This window comes from Ostrea edulis, chromosome 7 (assembly GCF_947568905.1).
Source record: "Ostrea edulis chromosome 7, xbOstEdul1.1, whole genome shotgun sequence".
Classification (NCBI taxonomy): domain Eukaryota; kingdom Metazoa; phylum Mollusca; class Bivalvia; order Ostreida; family Ostreidae; genus Ostrea; species Ostrea edulis.
Genome location: NC_079170.1, coordinates 77,203,587 through 77,224,981, shown reverse-complemented (window position 1 = coordinate 77,224,981; position 21,395 = coordinate 77,203,587). Strand labels below are relative to the sequence as shown.

The window sequence follows — 21,395 nt, the reverse complement described above, 5'->3', positions numbered from 1 at the left end:
CATGTTACTTGTACATGCAGGTAGGCACAAACTGGACTCAAACCAACGATCTCCAAGTTTTGATGGAAAGACATGTTACTTGTACATGCAGGTAGGCACAAACTGGACTCAAACCAACGATCTCCAAGTTTTGATGGAAAGACATGTTACTTGTACATGCAGGTAGGCACATGCTGGACTCGAACCAATTATCTCCAAGTTTTGATGGAAAGACATGTTACATGTACTTGTACATGCAGGTAGGCACATGCTGGACTCAAACCAATGATCTCCAACTTTTAATGGAAAGACACCTACATAGGTAGGCACGTGCTGGACTTGAACCATTGATCTCCGAGTTTTGATTTAAAGACATGTACATATGTAGGTAGGCACAAACTGGACTCGAACCAATGATCTCTGAGTTTTAATGGAAAGTTGAACCACTAGGCTACCCTCTAAAGAAATTACCAATATCTGAATAGCTTCAAGCACATATGTCTCTGCTTCAAGCACTTGTTATGAAGGGGTGGGTCTTGTGTAAAAGGAGTCCGAAATATGATTATAACATTGCTATTGCTGCAAAAGCAAATTTTGGGTCATTCATACAGGGATAAATTACACCCCGAACGAAAATCAAACACCGATGACATCACAAAAGAATGCTCAAAATTTTCTCAAAGTAGGCTTTTTTATCCTGCAAAATTATTGCAACTTTTATCATAATTAATTACAAAACATTGAAACTTAATTGAATCAATTGATTCAAAACCTCTCCTCACAGGTAACAACAGCCATAAAAACCATAATATGTACAATGCAAATCAACAGCACTTCAGGAAATTCCTCTGCATGTTTACAGGAACATTCAACTGCTGCAGCAGTTTCCTCCCCTTGTTTCCACACACTGAATGATACCTTCAAAGAGCAATGGCACGCCATCACAATGTGTTGAACATCAGATTGAAATTGTCTGTCTGTTAATAACTCAGTCAATCAAGCTGTAAGACTGTCAATTCTATGTATCATGAGTCCCGCAGGAATTTAATTTGTCCGGTGATTTTACGCCTAGAAATTCAATTTTTCGCTACAAAGAAAATCTGTAAACGGAATCCTGGCTATTTCACACATCTCTAACACATACTGCTAACAAACTTCATCAATCTGATTACTTCCCTAACATACAAACTGACTACATCGTTATTTTGTAACAAAATTTACAAAGTCGTCAATGTTCGAAATGGAATTGTGTTTTCATGTTATTGATTATCATTGCAAATTATGTGTGAAACAGACCTTTCTCATTAATAATGTGCATATAAACCAAGACACACCATTAAGTTTTCTCATATTTCACTGACCGTAGTAAGCCACCTCTCAGCGTCCGGCAGACACTAATCCTAGACGTTAGCTTCCTGCACTTTCTTTCTTGACTTCGATGGAATGTACTTTCTCTGGTGCACATTTTTGGATGCCGTAGTTGAAGTAATTCTAGTCACATAAGGTATCTCTCGAGTCTCCTTTATATCAAGAAAAGACATACATATAACCTTTTCTAGGCGCACACTGGGGCAGATGACCTTTAATAAAGCAATTCCAAGTACAGTCAAGCCTCGCTATCTCAAACTCAACCAAATTGAATATTATGTTTCGAGACATCCGAGGATTCGAGGGTAAAATACTTAAAAAACGATTCCTAAAGTAAACAATTATTTTTTTGGTCTAATACATGTATATATTTCGATTATGTTGCATGTATTTGTTTCTACAACACTCATATAATTACAGATTTGATGGTATGCTGTGCATGAAGAAGAAGACAGAGGTCTTTAGTAGCACTATACTGTGGATTATCAAGGAGACCAGTGACTTTATTAAGGAGACGGGTGACTTTGTTAAGGAGACGAGTGATTTTATTAAGGAGACTGGTGACTATTAAGGAGAATGGTGACTTTATTAAGGAGACTGGTGACTATCAAGGAGAATGGTGACTTTATTAAGGAGACCGGTGACTATTAAGCAGACTGGTGACTATTAAGGAGACTGGTGACTATTAAGGAGACTGGTGACTATTAAGGAGAATGGTGACTTTATCAAGGAGACTGGTGACTTTATTAAGGAGACTGGTGACTATCAAGGAGAATGGTGACTTTATTAAGGAGACCGGTGACTATTAAGGAGACTGGTGACTCTATTAAGGAGAGTGGTGACTATCAAGGAGAATGGTGACTTTATTAAGGAGACCGGTGACTATTAAGGAGAAAGGTGATTTTATTAAGGAGACTGGTGACTATTAAGGAGAATGGTGACTTTATTAAGGAGACTGGTGACTATCAAGGAGAATGGTGACTTTATTAAGGAGACCGGTGACTATTAAGGAGACTGGTGACTATTAAGGAGACTGGTGACTATTAAGGAGACTGGTGACTATTAAGGAGAATGGTGACTTTATTAAGGAGACTGGTGACTTTATTAAGGAGACTGGTGACTATCAAGGAGAATGGTGATTTTATTAAGGAGACTGGTGACTATTAAGGAGAATGGTGACTTTATTAAGGAGACTGGTGACTATCAAGGAGAATGGTGACTTTATTAAGGAGACCGGTGACTATTAAGGAGACTGGTGACTATTAAGGAGACCGGTGACTATTAAGGAGACTGGTGACTCTATTAAGGAGACCTATGGCTTTATTAAGGAGACTGGTGACTATTAAGGAGACTGGTGACTCTATTAAGGAGACAGGTGACTTTATTAAGGAGACCAGTGATTTTATTAAGGACTGGTAACTTTATTAAGGAGACTGGTGACTATTAAGAAGACCGGTGACTTTATTAAGGAGACTGGTGATTTTATTAAGGAGACCGGTGACATTATTAAGGAGAATGGTGACTATATTAAGGAGACCTATGACTATTTAAAAGGTATTCAATGTATAATAACCATATTTCATATCTAATAAATGGATGGTGGAATTTTTGTAATCATGGTATCAGTTTGAAGGGTTCATCAAATAAAAATAATCCACCATAGGAATTTTAAAAATTTTGTTTACTGCTTGATTTATTTCACCTAGAATTTAACATTGAAGTATATGGGAAAAGCATTTTTTATTACAATATTTTAAAAAGAAATTATATTTTCATACAAATTTCTTGGTAGAAAGTTACATACACTTTCTCTTAATGAAAATATGAAATAAAATTAATCATTGACCACACACATTTTTAGAAAATTAGATTTTTCTTATTTTTTACAAAGGGCAGACAACTCTTCCAAAAAGTCTTAAGTGCTAAAATGTCAGCTTCTAATCATTTACCAGTCATGTGAATTTCATCTGCTTCACTTTCATCATTATTTAACAATGAACATTTATGTTGATCTAAATCCTTCAAAATTGTTCATTATCCTTTCATTATACATGGAATACCTTAAGGAGACCGGTGACTTTATTTAAGAGACTGTAGGCATTAGTGACACTGTTATGGATTATTAAGGAGGTTGGAGATTTATTGACACTTTACGATGGACTGTCAATGAGATTGGGATTTTATTGGCCTTTTCTGCTGTTTAAACTGCACATAGAGGTACATTGTAGTCTTATTCAAATTAAATTGCAATACTTTCATATTTACAGAATTCTCATTCATGAATACAATGTATATCAACTTTTAAACAAAAAAAGAAGTCACATCATTAAACACCCATTTATGTTTTCTAAATGAAAATGAATGGTATAACTATAATTTTACAAGTGGTATTTTAGATATTTTCTGTCAATTAATATCCCTTTATGGTAAATAAATCTGTCACATCCCACCCTAATGTGTTTTCCTCATCTCACACAAAACATCAGCGACACTCACATCAACTAAGAATTTAGTAGAACACCAGACGTACCCCCTGTAAATACTCTGATCATTTCAATATTTCTGTATGTGTGTTTTGTTCTATAAAGACTCTGATCATTTCAATATTTCTGTGTGTGTGTTTTGTTCTATAAAGACTCTGATCATTTCAATATTTCTGTGTGTGTGTTTTGTTCTGTAAAGACTCTGATCATTTCAATATTTCTGTGTGTGTGTTTTGTTCTGTAAAGACTCTGATCATTTCAATATTTCTGTGTGTGTATTTTGTTCTATAAAGACTCTGATCATTTCAATATTTCTGTGTGTGTGTTTTGTTCTGTAAAGACTCTGATCATTTCAATATTTCTGTGTGTGTGTTTTGTTCTATAAAGACTCTGATCATTTCAATATTTCTGTGTGTGTGTTTTGTTCTATAAAGACTCTGATCATTTTAATATTTCTGTGTGTGTGTTTTGTTCTGTAAAGACTCTGATTATTTCAATATTTCTGTGTGTGTGTTTTGTTCTATAAAGACTCTGATCATTTCAATATTTCTGTGTGTGTGTTTTGTTCTGTAAAGACTCTGATCATTTCAATATTTCTGTGTGTGTATTTTGTTCTGTAAAGGCTCTGGTCATTTTAATAATTCTGTGTGCATGTTCTATTATTCTACATATAAAGGCTCTGATTTACCCTGGAGATCTGCTCTGTGAATATCTGCTGTGGAATATTACTGGATCCCCGGATGATTGTGTTGACACTGGCCAGGTCCACAAGACTCAGTGGGGTGGTGATATAGATGACCTTCTTCACGACGTCAATCGCTCGAACCATGCCTACGCAGTAAACAGATCTATACTTAACATACTGGTTATTTTTCAGCATTAAATCTACAATCAATGTTAATATGTATATTTCAAAACTGTTTCATTTCTGTGTACGTTGTATCAATATTTCTGTAACGAGCCTAACAAATCCTATTTCTGTAACAAACCTACCAAATCCTGTGTATGTTGTATCAATATTTCTGTAACAAGCCTACCAATTCATATGCATATTGTATCAATATTTCTGTAACAAACCTACCAAATCCTATGAATGTTGTATCAATATTTCTGTAACAAGCCTACCAATTCATATGCATATTGTATCAATATTTCTGTAACAAGCCTACCAATTCATATGCATATTGTATCAATATTTCTGTAACAAGCCTACCAAATCCTATTTCTGTAACAAGCCTACCAAATCCTATGTATGTTGTATCAATATTTCTGTAACAAGCCTACCAAATCCTGTGTATGTTGTATCAATATTTCTGTAACAAGCCTACCAAATCCTGTGTATATTGTATCAATATTTCTGTAACAAGCCTACCAAATCCAATGCAAGGGCACACAGGTGTCGAATCCAAAATATATGGCTCATCATTGCTGTGTCTTCTTGCCTGGAAAATATGGCAACTTTTCAGATTCTACAAAGTTTCATTTTGTTGTCCTTTTTGTGTACCAATCCTATTTGCTTGTATTACATGTATTGAAAAATAAAAACAAAGTACCACTGGAAGCAATTGGGATAATTTTGAACATTAACGTACGATGAACTCTGTTTACAAAGAAATGTCGGGATCATGAGAAATAATCTGTCATTTGTTGTATCAGTAATTACCAATGATTGTAGGATCAGAAGACCACAGACATATATACTGATAGAGGAAAACATTTTGTAATGCTAAATCTTAAATCATGTTATGCACATTGAAAAAACACAGATTTGTTATCAACAGTGATAATTGAGTTATTCAAAACTAAATCGTAATAAATGTTCAAAATATGCTAGAACATTTTTCTTTCATTCAGATGTTATTCATTGGGGATTCGGGTTAGAATAGGTCCTCAGTACCCCTTGCTTGTCATAAGAGGCAACTAAAGGTTTCAGATGAGACCACAAAAACTGAGGTCCCGTTTCACAGTAGGTGTGGCACAATAAAGATCCCTCCCTGCTCAATAGCCACAAGCACAGGTCTAAACTTTGCAGCTCTTCACCAGCAAGGAATATTTGTACCTGTGACAGATCTATAGTTACACATACCTGGGACAGATCAGCATGAGCCAGACCCACTACAGTTGCATTGATAGCTGCGATCCATTCTCCCTTTGGTACCCCTTTGCTACAGATGTTGATGGCCACTTCATTCCAGCTCACGCCGTACGGCGTCTCCAGACTCAGACTTGAGTCCTTACTCAAAATGGAACTCATGTAGCTGATCACTGCCAGGTCTCGAAACTCAAACGGCTTCCAGCGGCATGGACACCTAGGATCAATGACAATGACGTGAATCCACACTCTCCATGAAAAAGTATCTCACATTTTATGATAATACATTTCATTTCCACATATAAACTATATGTCTTGTTTCGTATAAATTTTTCATCACGAAATATCCTTGTTTTCTCAAATTAACAACCGTGGCAATGTTAGATTGTAAATAGGTCTTCCTTTCCTGTCATTAAGTTCATATCTGATATACCTTATGATATATAATATAGTTCCTGCAACACCTGACGTACCTTATGATGTATAATATAGTTCCTGAAACATCTGACGTACCTTATGATATATAATATAGTTCCTGAAACATCTGATGTACCTTATGATATATAACATAGTTCCTGAAACATCTGACACACCTTACAATGTATAAATACAGTTCCTGTAACATCTGGCACACCTTACAATGTATAAATACAGTTCCTGTAACATCTGGCACATCTTACAATGTATAAATACAGTTCCTGTAACATCTGAAGTACCTTATGATATATCATATAGTTCCTGTAACATCTGACGTACCTTACGATATTGGTCGTTGACACCAGGTTGACATGTGTATGTTTCGTTTTTCCCAGCAAATTAACCATGTCATTACTTCTGTAGTACTGTAATAATTAGACAAGTTAAATCACCGAACATCTCCTTTCTGATCATTGTATAATCAAATACAGCTGTAAGTGATTTTCTAAGACCCATTTTAGGTCCGAATATCGGCCCTTTCCCCTCCCAAAAATTCCCAATTTTTTCCCAATTTAACTTGCACTTTTCCCAATAATAAAAACTGGCAAAAAACGTATTTCTTAAAAAATAAGTTCAATGTGAATAGTTAATGTACGACATGACAAAGACGCATCAATTCTTGGTGATTTAGAAAGAATAGTCGAAAATTTTAAAAGTTTAAATAAAAGAAAGTTATATATGTAAAATAAAAGAAGAATGACAATTTTTCCCAATTCGAAAGCCACAGATCCTTTTTGAAAAATGGTGAAAAATCACTGGCTGACATATGACACGCCCATTTGGAAATGTACCTCACGACGACAGAAACTAATACATCTTTATCAAAACCTCCCATCACTCCTGCCTGCCCTACCCCCGGCAATTCATTGTTTACTTACCCTGGAGTGCCCCACCCACCCTTGTCTGCAGTTAATGAACTGCGGTGCGGGGTTTTCTACTTACCCTGGAGTGCCCCACCCACCCTTGTCTGCAGTTAATGAATGCGGGGTTGTTTACTTACCCTAGAGTGCCCCACCTACCCTTGTCTGCAGTTAATGAACTGCGGGTTGTTTACTTACCCTAGAGTGCCCCACCCACCCTTCTCTGCAGTTAATGAACTGTGGGGTTAGAGGCTCAGCATTCATCTTCACATTCCTGAAGTTGATCTGGACTAATAGACTGGGCAAAGTCATCCTTATCAGACTTATCAAAATCTCCAGGCCAAGATCTAACAAAGAAATTGGATTGATTCAAAGATATTTCATTCATTCAAGCTAAAAGAAAACACTACCACAACTGTTCTCCTTCATCAACAGACACGATGTAGAGCACATGAATGTGGATCTGAAGCAGTATCAATGACAATCTATCAAGAGAAGGTTCTACATACAAAGACTGATCATTTTAATATTTCTGTGTGCAAGTTTTATTGAATGTGGTCTTTGTTTTGTGGAAAAAAAAAGTAGGGATTAATGTTAACAATGTGTATCTGAGATGACCCTTAAGAAGCAAAATTTTATGAAAACTATCAAGCTGGAGACTTTGATCCCCAATAGTAATATCAAGAGTGTTAGAGTTCCATCTTATACTGAAAATTCTACAGTGATGGCAATATATTTCTGAGAAAAAAATCGAAAACAGTTGGACAATCAAGAAAACAGCTGCTAATGGCTATTCCATGACTATGACATTTTGTTGACAGAAATACAGAGTTTATAAGAAATCAGATAAACATTGAAATCTTGAATTCCTCTTAATATTGGATTTTCATAGTAATTGATTTAATACCAGTACTAACAATGACATGTTTTCATTTCCAGCCTGTTCAAATAACTCCTTGGTATAAAAACCTCCAGACTGGAAGTTTTCATAAAATTTTGCTTCTTAAAGGCCATCTCAGATACAAATTGTTAACATTAATCCCTCCATTTTTTTCACAAAACAAAGGTACATTCAATAAAACTACAAATCACCCTCTAGAAACAAGATATAGGACATTAATCTAGAGAGTGTCCGTTTCAACCTACCTTCGACCCACCCCATGGTGTTGACCACCAGAGGGAGCTGTGTTTGGCTGGTCTCCACCAGCTTTCTGTAATCTTGAAGACATTTTCTGACACACTCCATGTAGAGGTTAGGGTTGTCTGCGCCACTCAGCCCTCCATAATAGTAACAACTATAAAATAAACATAGGTTAGGGTAGACAATGCGCCACTCAGCCCTCCATAATAATAACAACTATAAAATAAACATAGGTTAGGGTAGACAATGTGCCACTCAGCCCTCCATAATAATAACAACTATAAAATAAACATAGATTAGGGTTGTCTGCGCCACTCAGCCCGCCATAATAGTAACAACTATAAAATAAACAAAAGATACCCAGTTTCTAATACCAGACATCAACAGAAAAAAATAATGTAGAGTTTTTCTGTTAGGTCACCTGAGTCACACAGGTGACCTATCACTATGCTCTGTTTTCATCCGTCATCATGCAATGTGTGTCATGCAATGTGCTTCAGTCGGAAACTCTTGAATATTTTCAGATTTTTCTGAAGTTCTCTTCAACCAATTCCTTCCAATATTTGTATATATTCCATCTACATATCATGTATTAGGTAAAGAGGAATGTACATGGTAAATTCCATGGACCATGCCTCTCTGGAGCCTAAGGGGTGGGGGCCAAAAACATCAAAATTAATTCAATATTAAAAAATCTTCTTTACTCCTGAACATCGAGCAGTCAAATTGTTTGCATGATTATCTTGGGTTTAGGGTTCAGACCCCAGGGTGGGGCTATGTTGGTCATACATTTATATTAGAAAAACCTTTTCTTTACTTTTGGACATCAAGAAGGCAAAATTTTTGCAGGATTATAATACTAGTAAGCATCGAGTTGTCTACTAAAATCATGAAATTTATCTCTTCATGCTTCAGGTTCTATCATCATTCATGTGCGAACAAGCATGAAGTTTTCTACTCAGTAAATATTCCTGGAGTTGGAGTTTTTGGACCCTATGGAAAATCATCTACTGATATGCTAGAAACGTTTGTGTTTTAATGATTTTTAAAATTTTATGCACATGAGTCATGAGCTTTAAATAAAGACTGTAATGCATGGTACTAAAGGGACCTTTAATGCCAACGGGCCTCTTGTATTAAACAAATAAGCATCAAATGTAAATTAATTAAGGAAAAATTGGTTACGAATGTTAATTTTCTATATCTTGATTTGTACTATTAAACAAATTTGACTTTATATGTACACTACATGTAACATCACTAGCTATAATTGTATAATATAAATTCAAACTTTTACAGCTAATTACTACAGAAAAGAGCTACATGTACTTACTATTTGGACACTTTCTGATGAGTGAATGGTGGCCCTAGAATACAGTTATAGGATACATTCAGGAAATGCTTATCAACATAACTAGAATGAAAATGTCGAGGCACACCATGGTACCATTTTCAATTATTGTTAACTTTCTATTCAGTTCTATACATATAATCATAAATACAAACCTAATATTGGAGTGTCAACAATCTGCAAACTAACACAGCCAGGGGGAGTGAACTCTGTCTGTCCAATGTCACATTCCAAGAAACATAGCTTTGGTAGTCTAAAATGTGTGAAACATTGAGCACTCAGTGATGATATGATAATAATCGACAGGATCTTACTTATGATTACAATACGCTTCTCGAGGCGTTTAGTGAAATATTAATCCAGGAATTTTAGTTGTTTTGTTCTGAATCCTAGCTTTGTCTACTGTAATGTACTGTGTATTGTACACAGATTTTTTTCAGAAATCTATTCCAGAAAGTAAGAGGTGTGCAGTATGACTAACAGAACCACCCATTCTATCAGGCTACATATGGTCAGTTTCACTGTAGCAGTTCTCATGATACTTGGGTAAATATCGTTGGAGGTTTAATCATGTCAGTTGTCAAATGAATACACAATGACTACATGCAAATGAAAATTTATTTAACAAATAATGAAAACTTCGTAATTTTACCATGTTTACTGTGTTATTTGCCATTTGCTCTATTAAAACTTCAGGCCATAGAGACCTACAAAACTTCAGGCGATAGAGACCCACAATACTTCAGGCCATAGAGACCTACAAAACTTCAGGCCATAGAGACCTACAAAACTTCAGGCGATAGAGACCCACAAAACTTCAGGCCATAGAGACCTACAAAACTTCAGGCCATAGAGACCTACAAAACTTCAGGCCATAGAGACCCACAAAACTAATTTAGGCAAGAGAAAATTATAGATCTTTAATAAAATAAAGGGTGCAGGAAAAAAAAGGAGAAAAAAATGGACTCATTTTTATTAAGTTTTGATAAATTTGATCACATATTTAATATGTTGTTTGCTTTTTTGCATACTTTTTTTTCGTTGCGGGTTAGAGTCCTTTTCTATAACACGTTTTTGTAAACTGGGAGCACTTTTGTGAAGTTTTACTTTAAATTTAATCAATATCCCAATAATACAGCTGAGAGTCACCATGGTAGAAGTTGATCGAATCAAAGGACTGTGAATACTGTTAATCAAATGTATTCAATGTTCTAATATTCGGCGGCAGGCAGAGCCAATATAAGTCCTATGTATTGTGGACTTTAAGAATAGGGAAAAATGGGTGCATCATGTGTTTTATAAATTCAAGGTCAATTTTCCAGGACAAATAAATCTCATTGAATCAATACATTTACTCATAAAGATTTTATTTGCATTTGAAAAAGAAATTATGACAACGTTCAATGAAAATTGCATGCTTCATGTGCATTTAAATATTTTCATAATTCATTTTGTAATGAAATATTAAGATAATTTGGCAAGGAAAATAATTTTTTCCACTGACTCTACTTCAGATTTATACAAAAACAGGCTTCAAGTCTGATATTTCATGTCCTGTCAAGTTTGCTTATGCACTTATCTTTAGAAATTCAAAATTAATCTGCAGTGTTTCAGATTGCAAGCACCAAGTATGAAATTACAAATGTCTGATATGTGTAGACTAAAAACAAAATGGAGACAAAAGAACCATGCTAAGTTTGAGTTAAAAGTGTTCACTGGTGGATATTTGGGGAATGTAACCTTTAAATTCATAATACAATTTGTTTAATAAAATTTGTTGTCTGTATTTTTTCTCACTGTTATGGGTGTGCATGATCATACACAGATCTTTCTAGAAACATGACAACTGACAATGCACCGTAAGACCCAGTTTGATGATAAAACACCTACTTGTTCAATGTGTGGTTAACCAGGTATCTGTTCAGTGTTGATTTCCCAGAGTTCTTTCCACCAACAACTATCACTATTGGCTCCAAATCTGAAATTTGTAATATATATAAGATACATTGAGTATGGACCAGTCCACTGAGATACACAAAGCATGGACCAGTCCAGAGATACACAAAATATGTACCCATCCAGAGATACAGAAAGCATGGACCCATCCACTGATATGAGATACAGAAAGCATGGACCCGTCCACTGAGATACACAAAGCATGGACCCGTCCACTGAGATACACTTATACTATATACAAATGTACATAGACCAATCCATCAAGATACACAGTGTGGATCAATCCACTGAGATATATAATGGGTTTCCAACAATTATTACAATAATATTAGGTGAACTCATACTCTAAACACAACAAAGAGTTTAGTTTCAAACATGTCATTTAAAATAAGACAATGATGCACAGCTGATATTCAGTATTGAAAGATATATTTACCTGAATTTAGAATGTCATCCCATTTCTGAATCAGCTTTAACTGTTGATATGAGACATGTTGCCTTGACACCATCTCAGTTTCTGAGATAAATGTCATTCCTACAGAGGTCAGCTTGAGGTCATCAGAGTTCACATCTGTCGTCTGCTGGAGGGCAACAGGGCTGTCCCAGAGTTTCTGAAATGCCTTAAACGTGGAGATGTAATCACACACATTGGACTCCATCCTCCTGACCAATAGCAACGTCACATTCTCCCTGGGCAATTTCTCCTTGTCAGCGACTATCAACAGCCAATCAGAATACAGTTTATCCACGGTTTCCTGTTCTGTTAAAACCTCTGTTTGCTTTTTGCTGGACTTAGATTTCTTTGAAGATGTTTTTGTGTGGGAGTCTGTCTCTGTGCTTTTTTCATTCTCTGTAATTTGGTTCTCTTTAGTTGTTATTGTCAGAAGACTACTGCAAGCTGGGGAGTAGAAAGCCTGAAACAGGTCCGTTACCTGGTACCCTAACACCTCAGCGTTTCCATGGAGACATTTTAAGAAGCACCTCCCCAGAAAACAGTATTCACCTGGGTTACGCAAAACTAAGAGTACTTGTCCGTCAAAGGCTGCCAAGGCTCGAGGTCTGTGTGGAAAATAAATAATGATATATATCTAACAAGTATACCCCTGTGCAATAACTTGTGAAGGTCTTATAAATACAATATATCTAGATAATTGCGAAAATCATGATTTTGATATCATAGATAAAGTCTGTACTTTTTCCTGAAAGGTTTTCCAACCAAAACAGTTTTAATTTATTGTATTATACAATACTTCAGAGGCGGATCCAGAGGGGGAGTTCAGGGGGTTTGGAACCCCCACTTTGTGATAATATTTTGCTAAAAATGTAAAATTAATGCATTTTATGGGTGGACCCTCCCTTCCCTGCTTTGAAAGCTAAAATAAATGGTAATCCCCCCCTCAAAAATTCCTGGATCCTCCCCCTGTATTTGATACAGACTATGTTTTGTGACACATGGATGTTTTAAAGAATTGGATGGACATTCTACGACAATTTCCTCTAATTCATAGTGCTTCAATGTATATACAAGTATGTACATATGCAATTTATTTTTCATCAAACCCTAATACGTAACCTTTACATCAAATTTCATGCAGAAACTGCACAGTGGCTCTCTTGATAATTTCAACATGACCACAAATATGCCTGCCCCATAACTTCCATTTTTTAAATATTGAAATCTTGTCATATGCCTAATATCAAAAGAAATTAATTCCATGAGTTCCAAAATAAGTTAAAGACTTCGAAAAGTTTTACTATGAGATAAAAATTTTATATTCTTTGTGTTTAAAATTTATTTACATTCCAAGTGCAAAAAGGTCACAACTGGTCAAGCTAAGTTTAACAAGTGCATACATGTATCACTGTTTGAACCAGCCAATTAAGTGCAAAAAGGGACAAAGGCTCATTATTAAACACATAGATCCCTACTCATGTAACTCTTTATCATTATTATGTAGATAGAGAAAATATACCTTGCAAACATAATCAGGAGTGAAAATCCTTATAGACTTAAAACATTATTCTGTATCTGAATATACAAATAATACAATATAGAAGACTTTCACATTTAAGCTAGGCTGGGTCCTTACCTGATCCAAAACATGACAATACCCTACTCACAATTACATTTTTGATATGTAAATCAATTTACTTTACAACCATTTCAATCAATACAGAAAAGAATTGGTTGGTTGGCTGTATAATGGTTAATATCCTGCTTGAGAATTTTTCACTCACATGAAGATGTTGCCATTGCGGGTGAAGGGTTGCAAAATTTAGGCCTATGCTCGGCACCTAGGGCCTTTGAGCATGGAGAGATTTTTATCGTGCCACACCTGCTGTGACAAGGGGCTTTGGTTTTTGTGATCTCATCTGAAGGGTCACCTCATTTCTGAGGACCCATTCTAACTCGGATCCCCAGAGGGACTTCCCACAATGCCCCAGTTGAGAGGGACCTCCCACAATGGCCCAGTTGAGAGAGACCTCCCACAATGCCCCAGTTGAGAGGGACCTCCCACAATGCCCCAGTTGAGAGGGACCTCCCACAATGCCCCAGTTGAGAGGTAAGAGTATCCTACCTACGAGGCTACAATATACTGTGAATCTATACTAGCAGATTGTCAGATAAAATGTAAAATATAATATTCATAACTTAACCTTTGTTCTGCTTTAAACATCTAAGTTGAGTTTTTATTGTGACTTTCAATACTGGGTACCTCTGTTCTTTCTCTCTTCCTAAATCTGACACCATCGACTGTCGTCCCACCTCTTCCTCTGCAGTTTTATCTGACTCCATCGATTCCTTTCCCATCCCTCCTTCTACAGGTTTATCTGTAACATCCTCCTCCACAGTCTGAGATTCCAAATCACCCAATACTTTTTCCTGTGTTGTAGCTTCCTTGACCTCTGACATCGATTCCCCTCCCTGATCTGGACTAGGTTCAAAGATCACAGCCTCACTTTCAGTATCATTGAGAGTGAGATCTATAACAGAGAAATGACTGTCTGACATCTCAGAATCCGAGTCTACCAAATCAATCACCTCTGGGGGCTCCTTCCTATCGACCTGTTCGTCCAGCTGCACGGCCTGAGGAGATGAGATCTTGCTCCCTATGGATGAAGCTACACTTTGTGGGTCATTTTTTTCACTAGTACTGCAGACACTAACACTTTCTTTTTCAGCCATTTTCTTTTTCTTTCCTTTATTCTTGAAATGACCATCAGTAGTACATGTATCTGAAATTTTTTTTTAATAGGAATCATAAGGAAAGATACGACAATGTCCTATAATGTTAGACATGCTAAAAAATGCAAAATTAGCACATTTTTATAAACATGGTACATTTGTAAAACTGTCTAAGTTTGATACTAGAACAATGCTCACACTGCTAAATATAAGCCCAAAAATATATATACATCTATCAACACATTTTTTTGGTATCAAATTAAGAGTCTATAAGGAAGTTAGCTCCTGAGCTTTTGAGCACAACTCCACAGGATGCTACATGTACAACTAAGTATTTACTGGTTCAATATTGGTGCAAATGTTATACACCTATTTACTGGCTATGAGGACAATAGCAAGTTTATTGTCCCCCAAGACAGCAACTATTTCCCAAGGGGGACAATAAACTTGCTATTGTCCTCATAGCCAGGAAATAGGTGTTTTATTATACCGAAGTAGACTTTACTTGTGTCAGACAACCATACCAAAGTGAAGTAAACTAACATTCGGCATTAGCCTAGATGGAATCGACCGAGGTGATCCGAGTGGTAAACTAATTAGAGTTATCAGACTTTGACGTCACAGAAAAGAAAATGTGGGAATTAAAATATAGCATCCAGTGAATAGTTTCGAGACTATTTCCCTAGGGCAGATAGTTCAGAAACTATTTCACGGCTAGCGTTAACCAGAAGAAATGGCAAATTTATTCACCTAACATTCATATAGCAAAAACATTCTGAGGTATAATAAATTATATATATATATATATATATATATATATATATATATATATATATATATATATATTACATATCTATTACTGAATCCTATCCTGTTCAAAAAATTTGTGTTAATTCAAATTTTGAAAGGGTTTTGCAGGGACTATATTTTGTGGCAGAAGGATTGATGAATCAAAAAGTTCTAAATCTACATGATATTACAGTTTGTTTCACCCAATATATCTTCTATTTTTATACTCCTATATCAGTCTATACGAAAGACATCGGACCGTCGGACCTGACCGATGTGCAGTGCCTCAGGTACGATGTGTCATTTTTTACTCCGGACCGGAATGTCCGATGTCTCAGTATTCGGTTTTAAGCTTTATTATTTTGACGCGGAGTCAATTAAATGTTTGTTTTAAGTAAAAAATATCACACAAATCCAAATACGTAAATGAATGTGATTAAACCGCATGGACCGTCTAAAGTATTATGCGGGAGGGATCCCTGTTATAGTATTACTAGTATAATAAATAAGATTTCCTTGGTTTTGCATTTTCATGTGTTTCTCTTTTTTACAAAAGTTTTTTCTGTCTAACAAAATTTGGTTCGGTCCGGTGTGTTCATTGATTACACAGGACCGAATGTCCTGTGTGGTCCAAAAAACTTTCGTATGGACTGCTATATGTGTACTTCAGTTTTACAATTTAAGAAACAAGTAGTTGAAACTTAGAACTAGTTCAAATGTAATTTATTGATTTGGTTGATACATTTTTCCAAACAGAACACGTACCGATTCTTAAAAAAGTTTAAATTAATTTATTAAAAATTTTGTATAAAAATTCAGTATTTTCACCAATAATTTAAAATTTGGTCTCTAACTCCCACTTTTTTTTAGTTCCATTTTAAATTTGAAGACAATACCTTGATAATTATGTGAAATTTTAGAAATTGTCATTTATACTCAGGACTAATATGTCCTTTTAAAACTCTAAAATTTGACATCCTGAATTTTTTTGTACATCAAATGCAAAAAGGTCACTATTTATTTCCATTACTAGTATTCAAAGTTTTTATTTATTTGCAGCACTTGTTGTAGGACATGGTTATGTATCTATTTTATGTAATGATTGATTTGTTTTGCATATGTTGTGTTGACACCAACATTGAACAACTTCTAAGTGCAGAAAGGTCATGTTTAAAACACTGTAGCTCAGTAACAATGCTAACCCAGTTTTTCTTTTCAATTTCCCAATTCTCCTTCAATGTAGAAATAAAAAATACACTTCCCAAGAAATTGACATTCCTCCAAGTCTCCGGTGCAAATCTCTTAAACCGTTCTGTGGTCAAAACAGGCTCTCAGTCTTGTTTTGACACTTTTTCTTATAACAGAGGGTATTAGAATCCTTCTTGAAAACTCAGAGGCCAGTGAATTTTAATGTTGGCTCAATAAAAATTCAAAATCAAGAAGTCCAATGGGCTTGCAGATTTTTTTTTAAAATCTAAAATAAACAAAACATGTTTGTAAAACATGTATCCCCCCCCCCCCCCCCCCTTATGGTACAAAATTGAAAATGCATCATTTGACTGATAGTAGTGCCAAACCATTTCAAAATGTTGAGCAGACAATATCTTCCTAAGCCCAGAGTGGAATTGAATATGTGACCTAAATATCAATAGTCCGGGACCATCTACTCCTTGTGCTGTACCAAGTCTGGCAAATGACCTTTACATACATTTACGAGCATTCCTGCTTGTTTCTAACTTTACACACATTTACAAGTGTTTCTGTTTGTTTATATAGAATTGTACACACACTTATTAGATACTACTATAGTTACACACCTTTTGAAGTTTTTCTCTTTGTTTCTTCCGTTTCCTTTGTCTGGTTAACCTGGGTCTTTTTCTTCTTTTTTTCTTCTTTTTTGTTCTTTTTATTTCCCTTATCCAGTGTTACATGTAAGTTAAGAAGTTCACCAGTCTTTATGTTGCCTTTAGGAAGTTTACCAGTCTTTGTGTTTCCTTTAGAAGTTTTACCAGTCTTTTTGTTGCTATTAAGAGTTTCACCAGTCTTTTTGTTGCTATTAAGAGTTTCACCAGTATTTTTGTTGGCATCAAGAGCTTTATAAGTCTGTTTTTTCATCCATCTCTTCCTTTTTGAGACTCGTCTTTCAGTAATGTTTTTTGTTTTCTGGACTTGAGCTGTTACACTAGGCGTCTCTCGCCCACCTTCTTCTGAAGCCACTCGCACGGAACTCTGTCCTACACCAGCTCTTTCTCCACTATGATCTGTTCTCCGCTTCTTCCTAGGTAAGCCTCTCTGTCCACTGTCTTCAGTTTCCTTCTCACTAACAGATTCACAATTCTGAAATGTCTTCTTGGATGCACTCTGTTTCAACACAGTAAACGCACTTTGTCCTCTCTTGCTGTGCACTTTTGAGGATTTTAAATTCTGTTGACGTTTCACAGCTTTTTTTTTTCTCTTACCAAAGTACTGTTCTTGCCTACCTAACACATTTTCTAGCAGGGCCCCACTGATGCCCTTTCCTTTTTTCTGTGGTTTGGCTTTCTTTCTGTGAGGTTTAAATGTGTTTGACTGCTTCACTCTTTTGACAACAGCATCTTTGTTATTCTTCTGTTTCTTTGTTTTTCCCATCTGCAATAGTCTGCAAAGTTTATTTCAAAAAGAATTCAAAACACCTGATTACATATGAACCAACAAGATTGGAAAACCCAGCATTCATCATCGTCATCTGTTACAGTCAAAACATTAGTCATCAAAATGAAAAGGACTGGAACGATTAATCATTTCTAAGTAGCAAGTATGTATTGCACATGTGTATGTGTGTGTATGCTTGCATTAAAACTTTAAAAATTATCACAATACACCGGAACCAAGCTGCAAGATGTCTGTATCTTTTACCCAAGTCTCCAGAAATGAAAATGTGACTGACACATGCTAGTATTTGACACACCCTCATGCAAGTTACAGGCTTGCTAGGATGACAGTGCTTTTAATATAATTTTGATATATATTTTCCAATAAGTAACAGAAAGTCAAAAACAGTTGTGACCAGACTGGGATTCGAAGCCGGTTCCCCTGAATCTCTACAATAGTCAGGTGTTCTTCCAATGAGCTTTCTGGACACCAGCGATGGAACCCGTCGGAAAGCAACAATTGAAATATTCGTCACTAAATTCTGCAGATCTGTAGCTCTCTAGGGAAATATTGGGACAGACCTGAGATCTGCAGATGCACCCCTCATAAAAACCTGCAATTTACAGTGAATAAAAAAGTATGCAAGGTTGAAGCCTTATGCTGTGGTATTCTTGCATCACAATGACTGTCTCAAAAATTTAATATAAAAATATCCCCAACATATTTATAAGTGTGTCCAAACATGCCTTCAAATATCAAATAAAGCCCCATGTGAACCGACAACTTACAGCTTCAAATGATTTTATATATTGGTGTAGCCTTTATAGGAATAGTAGGGTATTAGGTGCACCTAACCGGAAGCAGCATCTGACCACATGACCTGTGTGATAACAGGATATACAGAGATTCCTTGGGTTGAGGTAAAGGTGAACCCAGTGGTTCAAATCTGTGTGGGGAAACCCCATAGGATTTAAAAAATCCAATAGTATCCTTAACTCCTTGGATATAAGGAATGCCATCTCTCACTTACAAATTATTTAGGACCTAAAAACTCTTGCCAGCAGAGCCATACACTCCTTATCAAACAACACATGCAACAAACTTAAATAAATATTTATTCGGTATATACATACATACATACATACCAAGGATAACCCATGAAAGCTCGAAAGCTTATTTCCAATGGGGTCCTTTGATGCAGGGATGTTTGCACTTGGGGGTCATTTATACTCATATCGATAGTAGGAGAGAAAAGATGACATGAGAAGGAGGGATCCATATAAGGAAGTGTAGAGATAAAGGCAGAGTTTGGGATCGTGAAATAAATAGAGATATTCATGATGAGGGGAGAAGGAGGGATGGAGAGAGCGCAGTGAAGGCAAGATGTGGATTAATCTCAGCGAGATTCGTCGAGGCTGGATATTTGGACTGACGTCTCTTCCGGAAGAGGCGTCAGTCCAAATATCCAGCCTCGACGAATCTCGCTGAGATTAGATGTGGATATTCAAGATGATTAACTGAGAAACCGTGAAAACCAAGTGTGGCAGCAGACATATCCCTCCCACATCCCTGATAGAGGAGGGTCTGAGTGGCGTTTCAGGGCGCATCTATTACAATGTCTAACACCATGTCACTGTTAGGTTGCCAGTAATTTCTGTGGAAACGAGGGGGTACCCCCTCATTTCCACAGAAATTAGGTTGCCTATGAATTATAAGCCCCTGACTCCCAAACATTGACACCACATGAATCATGAAAGATGCATCAATTACGTATGTATTTTATGCATATTATAAAATAAAATCAAAGTGATTAGCCTCACTGCTTAACAATCAGCGCAGTCCCAGGAAAACTCTCGAGTTAACTCACCTTGTCTGATAAGCGGAAACACGCGTTCACACGCTAATATCTAAATACAACATGACAAAACTAATTATCCCGGAATAAGCGTTAATCTAACCACAGGTATCTGAATTTTAATCAGTGAAGATATATAAATAGGAACAAACTCTCCATATACAAACACTACATAAATAGAGTTCTTTTCTTTATATCTATTTATTGATTAAAATTCAGATATCTGTGATCTAACGTGGATGTATTTATTTAATCTTTTTTTTGGTGGTGGTGGTTTTTTTTAATGGTACAGGATCCACTGGTGAAATTTCGCTTTGATTTGATGCATGATATAAATATCTAATAAAATCTCCCAAGAAAGGTTCATGTTGATGGTCTAATTTTTAAAGTAAAATCAATGTCTATGAAAATTATTCGTTTTACATAGTTTTGGGAGTTTGGGGCTTGCTTTTTTTTTTTTTTTTCCTACGGCTAAAATACTCAAGAAACATGTTCTTTGAAAATTCCAAAAACATGTATGAATAAGAAATTGAAATAAGATGACTAAATTTCAGGAATATCTTTTATAATTATTATTATTATTATCATTTATTATTTTTTTTAACATTCTTTCTTTTTATTACTTTTTTAAAAAAAAAACATTTATTTACCTTTTAGGTTTCATAATTCCCTATGCATAACAGATACAAAAAATTTAAATAAATAAATAAATTAAGAAAGGACGGGTTTATAGAAATAGTGGGTTTTTTTTTTTATTCCTTCTTTTTTAAATTTATTTTATTTATTCAATTTCAATTTTCAAATTTTATCATTCCAAAAACATTGTACTAACTCTTCCGATGGTGAAATCATGCTTCATATGAGGAAATTTATCGAGCCATTTTGAGGTTAACATACATGTAGTAACTAAAAGCAGGCAAACCTATAAAAGGTCATCTAAGGTCGTGCTAATCAAAAGTTTATGAGAATGGGATTTTTCTTGAATTTCATTTTTATATCAACCTGTAAAAACAACTGTTTTCATTAATACATGTTTTAAGTTGGTTTTTTTTTTTTAAATAGCTGATGAACTTTCAAATAGAAGATCCGAAGGGAGGCAGTTCTATAGGGTTGATGAGTACACATCGAAACGTCTTTCGCGATACAGTTTAGAACGATTACATGGCTTTAGAGTGTAGAACGAAGTGTTCACCAGTGAAGCGATATGAGAAATGGTGTAATACATT

The 21,395-nt window shown here is 35.6% G+C and overlaps 1 protein-coding gene and 1 long non-coding RNA gene across 5 annotated transcripts; one reads left to right on the top strand and one right to left on the bottom strand.

The window, feature by feature from the left end:
- Nucleotides 1–651: 651 nt before the first annotated feature.
- Nucleotides 652–20,216, bottom strand: LOC125656279 (polynucleotide 5'-hydroxyl-kinase NOL9-like). 4 transcript variants are annotated; one of them, XM_056145388.1, is made up of 15 exons: nucleotides 20,182–20,216; nucleotides 17,501–18,321; nucleotides 14,425–14,944; nucleotides 12,144–12,766; nucleotides 11,642–11,729; nucleotides 9,907–10,004; nucleotides 9,734–9,767; nucleotides 8,406–8,554; nucleotides 7,458–7,606; nucleotides 6,679–6,764; nucleotides 5,917–6,139; nucleotides 5,203–5,272; nucleotides 4,519–4,661; nucleotides 1,341–1,499; nucleotides 652–897 (listed from the first exon to the last, which is right to left on the bottom strand). In XM_056145388.1, exons 2-14 carry the CDS (start codon nucleotides 18,309–18,311, stop codon nucleotides 1,380–1,382), a joined length of 3,114 nt encoding a protein of 1,037 aa, XP_056001363.1. In that variant the 5' UTR covers nucleotides 18,312–18,321; nucleotides 20,182–20,216; the 3' UTR covers nucleotides 652–897; nucleotides 1,341–1,379. The 4 variants fall into 4 exon arrangements, with proteins under 4 accessions (XP_056001363.1, XP_056001364.1, XP_056001365.1 ...); XM_056145389.1 differs by having other exon boundaries at nucleotides 17,501–18,311; nucleotides 20,135–20,201; XM_056145390.1 differs by having other exon boundaries at nucleotides 20,135–20,190.
- On the top strand, nucleotides 2,449–5,658 carry LOC130048535 (uncharacterized). Its single transcript, XR_008797325.1, has 2 exons — nucleotides 2,449–3,564; nucleotides 4,507–5,658. It is a non-coding gene; the product is annotated as an uncharacterized LOC130048535 (long non-coding RNA).
- Nucleotides 20,217–21,395: the final 1,179 nt, after the last annotated feature.